The sequence below is a fragment of the Chaetodon auriga genome, chromosome 19, assembly GCF_051107435.1.
Source record: "Chaetodon auriga isolate fChaAug3 chromosome 19, fChaAug3.hap1, whole genome shotgun sequence".
NCBI lineage: Eukaryota > Metazoa > Chordata > Actinopteri > Chaetodontiformes > Chaetodontidae > Chaetodon > Chaetodon auriga.
Genome location: NC_135092.1, coordinates 11,073,475 through 11,080,560, shown reverse-complemented (window position 1 = coordinate 11,080,560; position 7,086 = coordinate 11,073,475). Strand labels below are relative to the sequence as shown.

Here is a 7,086-nt window from a genome sequence, read left to right as displayed (position 1 = left end):
TATCTCACTCCTCTCTGCTAGCAACCGTCTTTCTTATTATGTCAACTTGTTTGGGCTGTGTGTGTGTCAGGGGGTGTTTCTCCCTCCTCTCTCCAATCACAGAAACCTGAGTGAAACCTCAGTGAATACCTGCAGCATGAGAGCACTTTCTGCCAGACATGAATGCTGATAAACAACTGGAAGTTGGCTGCTGGATTAACACAAAACTAACAAACAGAGGAACAACAAGAGACGATGAATGACAGTGAATCTTTTATCCACAGACTTCAAAATGTGATCTCACTGTGAGATCATTTCCCCAGATCTCACTATGATAATATACTGTCTGGCCAAAAGCATGTGGACAAATACTTTTGTTCTAGCACAATCTTTCATTGTTTAATTGAGGAAAATCTTACTGATCATAAAATGTTAACTTTGTGTCAGTAGTGTGAGGAAGGCCTATTCCTGTTTCAACAATTCCTCCATGCATGAAGCCATGTCCATGAAGAAACGCTTTTCAGAGTTTGTTTGGGGGGAAAAAGACCAACCTGCACAGGGCCTGACCTCGATTCCATCGACTGGTCTTATTGTCCAACATCAGGACCAATCTCAATAATGCTCTTGAGGCGGTTTGGGAAAAACATCTCTGCAGCCAGGCTCCAGACATCTCGTATAAAACCTGAAATCAGAAGAGAAGAGGCTTTATAGGAGCATAGTTGAATGCAATGTTCAGCAATCATACATTTGTAATGCTCAGGTGTCTGCACACATTTGGCTATACAGGATACAAAGTGCTTATTTTCATTTAATATTATTGAATGTTCACTCGATAGGCACAGTTACAGTGTATGCGGTGAACTGCACGTGAAATGCATCACAGCATTTATAGGTACTGCTAATTTCCAGTTGCCCGTCCCTAGAAGAGCCTTCAAAATAACAGACATAAAACATGCACAAAGACGCACAGACAGCAAAGTTAAACAAACCAAAAACACACAACACCAGCTCAGGTTCATACACACAACAACAACAGCGGTTTCAGTGATAATATTCATTAAGAACATTGTAGATCATCCTTGCAGCATGATGGCAAAAACACCAGGCTCTATGTATTTCAGGTAGGGTTTCTGAATGAGTCTGTTTCTGAGTGTAATTTACATGCAAGGTACTCTTACAGTATGAAATCAAACGGCACTCTGCACCAGCCTTTAACAGTTCGCATTCTTTCTTTAATCCACTGGAATAATATGTTCTTCTTTGCAGCATAAGTAAGAACACAGTACAATCTCTTAGTATTTTGTTATTGTACATATCTGCTTTGGAGACCCAGGATTCAGTGGCTAAGGGTAGTTACTTTTTCTATTTCAGTACCAGTGCCTTTGCAGCTCACAGCACGACAAAAAAAACATTTTTTCAATTATGTCAAAAATCACTCACCCCCCCCCAACACACAAACACGTACACACACACAACTGACAACATGATTGATTGCCTTCCGTGTTGAGTTCAGTAGGCAGTGCATTTCATATGTTAGCTTCCTTCTATAGAAAAGGAAATCTGACCAAAGGAGCTACTCCAGTAGATATTTTACAGTTCCCTGCAGGAAAGGCCTGTAATGGTCACACCATGCTGCAGACAGCCTGAGGAGACTGGCGTTTGCAAATGCAATGTAGCTTTCAAAACTTAGCACGTTCAGGTTTCCTGGATGTGACAGTGGTGTGATCTTATTGGCCCTTTGTCCAATATTTTTATTGCACAATTGTATAACCTCTCTGGTTTTTAGCCACTGATGAACTCGCCTGTGACCATGAGGCAGCAGAGTAACTTATGTTAAGTACTGTGAAGAAATAAACGTGGTCGTGTGCTGTGCATATTCACTAGCTTTATTTTTATTTGTCTTTTAGTGGATCATTATGTAATATCATCTGTTTAAGCTCTTAAAAACAATCTGCACTTCACTTCATAAACACACTCGACACCACAGGAAATTCACTTCACCCTGTGGTATGGCAGCCTCTGTGACATACTCGCGAACTGACTTGGTGGAGAGAGACAGACAGAGAGTGTATAGGGGCGAACACAGACAGATCCAGATTTGCTGGTCTGACTGGTAAGGTTGGAGGGGTGCCTCTCTGAGCTTGAAAGGTGTGGTTAGACACGAACAAAAAGCAGAGGCTGAGCAGAGAGGACAGGCAGGAGAGAGAGAGGCGAAGCGCTGGAATTAAAAAAATACAGGTGGAGGGAAGATAAGCAGTATTTTTGCATCCTGTGCTGACTGTGACCACCAGTGTGAGTATAGGCTTCACTATGACATCTTACTACCAGACTCAAGTGTGAGAGCGTGTGCAGATCACTGTCATAGTTACACAGTAATGTTCACTCTAAATCACAGAACTTTAACAGAATCTCTGACTTGTCTTTGCATTGACAGTAACAGAATTTAACCATTTTGTGGATCCAGCAGAGGCGGGGGGACATTATAAGGCAGAGAGATGGACGCAAAAGCGGCAGAGGGCCCGAAGATTGAACTTTTCGTGAAGGTAAGACCTGTAAAAATGGTGCTTAAACGCCACACTACAAATGTGGATAACACAGTGTAAATGTAAATGTTAGTATAAAAAGCAATATTACATCATTACGTTAAATCACTCCCAATCAGTCTTAATATTAACATACCAAACATGCAGTAAGCTTGCAGTTATTTTAACTAATGTAAAACTAAATGAGTAGCTTCAGATTTTAATCTTACCTTTCTTTCATTCATCGGCTGATAACGTCTGGGACTGCTACTTCAGCTTGTCAAAATGTGATTGTGACAAAAAACCCTCTCAAAGACTCAAATATTATCATTCTGTATGTTGCAAAGCATCTCATGGTGATTCTACATGTATGGTTTGTGCTGGACTGATGTCATGGTTGATCTCACTTCATCTTTCTCTTGTTATTTTATGTTATTGTTATTGTGAAACTTGATCTGAAATAATCTTTATAATCCTTTCAGCCGCTACAGTATGGAGAACAGCAGAAACTGAAAAGAGGCCTGTCCAGTTTGGAAACCTGTGTCCTGCCCTTTAGAAAATGCCTTTACTCCCACACATGACTCAATAATATCAGGCTGTAGTACAAAATCTATAATATAGCAGAGGCACCGAACACAATTTAAATACTTGCTTAATCTGGGTGTAAAGCAGCTTCAACCCTCCATTTGAAATTCCTCAGTGGTTGGTTTAGACTGTCAGAGCAGAGCAGAGCAGGCTCGACAAGAATACCCGTGCAGGTATTCTTGCTTTGCTCAGATACATTACAGCTCTGATTGTAGTTCAGTGTTTAGTACTATTGTGCCCCGCTGCTTCAACCTCAGTTACTGGTGACAAATCAGTTTCTATGCAACTGGAGGTTAGATTTCCTGGCAGAGGAAGCTGGTGGTTAAGATAAGTAACATGTTGTCGTGGGCTACGACTATCAACACTGGGACCTCTCAGGGTTGTGCTCTGTCACCTCTGCTGTGCTCACTATATACAATGATTGTACATCCCATTCTGAATGTGTGCAGATTTTTCATTTTTTAATATGTAGGTGACACAACAGTGGCAGCATGAATAGGAATGCTGATGAGTGAGCCTACAGGGCTGAGGTGAGGGCCATAGTGGAGAGGTGTACGGCAAACAACCTGCTTTTAAACGTCGCCAAGACAAAAGAAATGATAACTGGCTTTCAGAGGGGTGAGTTTTCCCTCTCTCTGCTGGTCATCAATGACCAGTGACTGGAGAGGGTTGACAATTTCTCTGCAACAGTGTATGCCACAATCTGAGGGGGGTGATCAACACTAGCAACAAGCCCAAAAAAGGCTTCGCTTTCTGCACCAACTGAAACGCTGGGTGTGACTGAGGAGGTGATGCTGCCCCTTTACAGAGCTGCTGTGGAGAGAGTCCTCATCTCCTCAGTCAAGCGTGGTCAGTCAGAGTGGTACGCAGCATCTAAAAGATCACTGGCTGTGACCTTTCCTCTGTTTCCTCCGTATATATCACATGCATGAGACACAAGATGCAGAAGGTGATAGCTGAGCCCTCTCTCCCTGACAGCTCCCTCTTCAAACCCCTCCCCTCCAGTGTTTCAAATGTAGATCATCTTGCTCAGGAACAGCACATATCCCGAGGCTGTTTGAAACTCAACAAGCAATTTAAAGTGAATTAGCAGCACAAGCACAAGGCACGGCAGTGTGTGACAGTAAAGCGCTGAATTGAACTGAACTGATGCCAGTGTCCCATTTCAAAAACATATTGGCCTGTTGCACGTAGGTCACTGATGGCAAGCAGTGAAAAGTGTGTGTGTCTATGACATAATGTCCGTCTGTCTGTCTGTCTCTCTGTCAGGCCAGTGGTGATGCTGAGAGTGTGGGGAACTGTCCTTTCTGTCAGAGGCTCTTCATGATTTTGTGGTTAAAAGGGGCCAACTTTACCCTCACCACTGTGGACATGAAGAGGTGAGACTACATTTTTGTTTCCATAAATTTTGAGACTCAGACTGATTTAGAGTTTAGGAGGAAACAGACACGCATTGAGAACACCCATGCACATGGGGGAACTGGAAAACCACACACAAATGCTCCAGCCAGCCCTTCCTGCTCTCCATCATCACCACACTTGAATGTTAGAACAGCAATATTGAGGAATAATAATAATAGTCAAGAGAAATTACAAGTTATGTAGTATTATGAACGTTAGTGAGGAAGTACAACTATGACTATCGACTGCTTTTCAGGCGGCGAAGCTCAAAGCTGCCCATTGTCTGCTGCTATCCTTAGACAATAATTAATAATGTGACAGTTGGCTTTATCTGAACTGAGGATGGCAGAAAGGATGAAGTGAGGCATTTTTTATTTATTTATTTTTTTTAGGTAGGAAGCAGTGTCGTGGATGCATGCGAAAGAGAGGGGAAAGGGTCTGAATACAGTCATGCAAGATACAGGGAGTCAGAACAGAGAAGTCAGACAGGAATTTAATAACCATGAATCCATTGCAGAGCACCAGATGTGCTGAAGGCTTTGGCTCCAGGCTCTCAGCCTCCCTTCCTCATCTACAACAAAGATGTCAAAACAGACACTAACAAGATTGAGGAGTTCCTGGAGGAGAACCTAGCCCCACCAGAGTGAGTAGACTGCATCCTAGAGACATTTAAAGACACAGGCTGATGGTCAAAAACACACTTTTTGTCAATTCATTACTGCATTGCCACACGCTCACATTTTTATTCTATAAAATGTCAGGTATCCCAAATTGTGCTGTCGATACAAACAGTCCAACGGTGCTGGAGAAGACATCTTCCACAAATTCTCAGCATATATCAAGAACCCCTACCCTCACTTAAATGATGGTAAGGGCATATTTCAAAATAAATTTACAGCCATTTCTGTTAAATATATATATGTATTTATAGCCACATGGTAAACCTGTTACTCTTTCAGCACTAGAGAAGAAATTTCTTTCAACTCTGGTGAAGCTGAACATGTACCTAGAGACGCCTCTCCCTCACGAGCTGGACCAGAACCCAAACGCCACTGAGTCTTCACGCCGCTACTTGGACGGTGACACCCTCACCTTGGCAGACTGCAACTTGCTTCCCAAACTCAACATTGTCAAGGTCAGCAGAGTTCATGTGTATACACACTTCTTTCCATCACTTGACAGAAATTTAATCAGGGTTATTATTATTTTTTAAATAGATTCGTGTTGCAATCTATGTAAATTGAACACCGCTCTTTCCCCAGGTGGTGTGTAAGAGGTATCGTGACTTTGCCATCCCTACCCAGCTCAAAGGTCTGACTCGTTACTTGGATAATGCCTACAAACAGGATGAGTTTCGTTACACTTGCCCAAATGACTCAGAGATCCTCAGTGCCTACGAATCTGTGGCAAAGTACCTGAACAAGTGAGTCAAGACGGAGAGATGAAGCATTATAATTGAGATCAAAGAGGAATAAAATGAAAAATGTAGAGAACTACAGAGAGAAAGTGACAAAATGCCCGAAAACTGTACATGATTTATGCTCTATTTGTATCAAAATAATATGATGAACAATTTTTTTTTTTTGCAATGGCAGGTTTAATTATTAGCTTCCTGGATTAAAAAGTTTTGTTGGGTTTTACTGTTTGTAAAATTGCAAACTGCTGATTTGAAGTTGCTTAAGCATTATAATTGTATACTGTGTTGCATGCTGTGGTAGTACTGAAATGGCTCTCTTATTCAGCCCCTTAAGAGTGAGAAATAGCACTGTAGTTCAAGAGAATATTTATGTTATGTCTCACTGGGCGTACATGTATTGTATCTAAGCATTTACATAACGTTGATTGCAAATTTATTCATTACATTCTGACATGCGATCAGATAAGATTGTTTTATGTGTTAATAAAATTATTTATGTAAACATAAAGAAATGGTATTGGTTGTCAATAAGGCAGGCTTTAAAGCTATTAAAGTGATCTTTAATGAGAAGTGTTTAAAGGAATAAAGAAGATTGTCGAGGGCCTGGTTCAGATTACAAAATCTATTCCGATTTTGTGACAATTTTGTCAAATTACCACCATCGTGGACGATCGTGAACTACAGAACAGAGTGAGTAGACACCTAGAGACACCCTGAGGCAGAGACGAGCTGGCGAGAAATCGCTGAAGCCTTTTATCAGCCCGGCGAGCAGCTGGCAAAACATTATCTCCGGTCCTAACTGCAGGAATATGCTCATTACAAATTCCAGATCAAACAGTAAAGTAGCCTGTTTGATGCGGCCCACACAGCCGAGCCTGCTCCCTGTGGAAAAGATAACTATGGAAATAAAATGTGCCGTGATTGGTCGGGGTCATTCGTGGAGTCTGGCCAGTCACCCCACCAAGACACAGCAAGAGTTTCTGGCAGTGTGATCGTTAACTCTGACAGGTGAGCATCGTTTAAAACACCCATTTATGTCTTTTTTCACAGTCCGTGCACACATATGATAATAAATAAACAAATAAATAAACAAAGTAAATAAATAAATAAATAAATAAATAAATAAATAAAATCTGAACAGTTTATTAACTTTGACGTATGTTTAATTTAACAGAATGAATG

At 41.3% G+C, this 7,086-nt stretch overlaps 1 protein-coding gene across 3 annotated transcripts; it reads left to right on the top strand.

The window, feature by feature from the left end:
* The first annotated feature begins 2,174 nt into the window (after window positions 1-2,174).
* clic3 (chloride intracellular channel 3) lies at window positions 2,175-6,228 on the top strand. Of its 3 annotated transcripts, none has more exons than XM_076758246.1 (7): window positions 2,175-2,271; window positions 2,447-2,522; window positions 4,356-4,465; window positions 5,005-5,130; window positions 5,249-5,355; window positions 5,447-5,622; window positions 5,750-6,228. In XM_076758246.1, exons 2-7 carry the CDS (start codon window positions 2,475-2,477, stop codon window positions 5,912-5,914), a joined length of 732 nt encoding a protein of 243 aa, XP_076614361.1. In that variant the 5' UTR covers window positions 2,175-2,271; window positions 2,447-2,474; the 3' UTR covers window positions 5,915-6,228. The 3 variants fall into 3 exon arrangements, with proteins under 3 accessions (XP_076614361.1, XP_076614360.1, XP_076614359.1); XM_076758245.1 differs by having other exon boundaries at window positions 2,444-2,522; XM_076758244.1 differs by having other exon boundaries at window positions 2,414-2,522.
* Window positions 6,229-7,086: the final 858 nt, after the last annotated feature.

Bases quoted from the DNA above. Each gene is read 5' to 3' on its own strand.
- clic3 (XM_076758246.1), top strand. From the start codon at position 2,475: ATGGACGCAAAAGCGGCAGAGGGCCCGAAGATTGAACTTTTCGTGAAG. The intron at 4,466-5,004 runs GTGAGACTACAT...AATCCATTGCAG, and splicing joins ACCACTGTGGACATGAAGAG to AGCACCAGATGTGCTGAAGG. The intron at 5,623-5,749 runs GTCAGCAGAGTT...CTCTTTCCCCAG, and splicing joins CCAAACTCAACATTGTCAAG to GTGGTGTGTAAGAGGTATCG.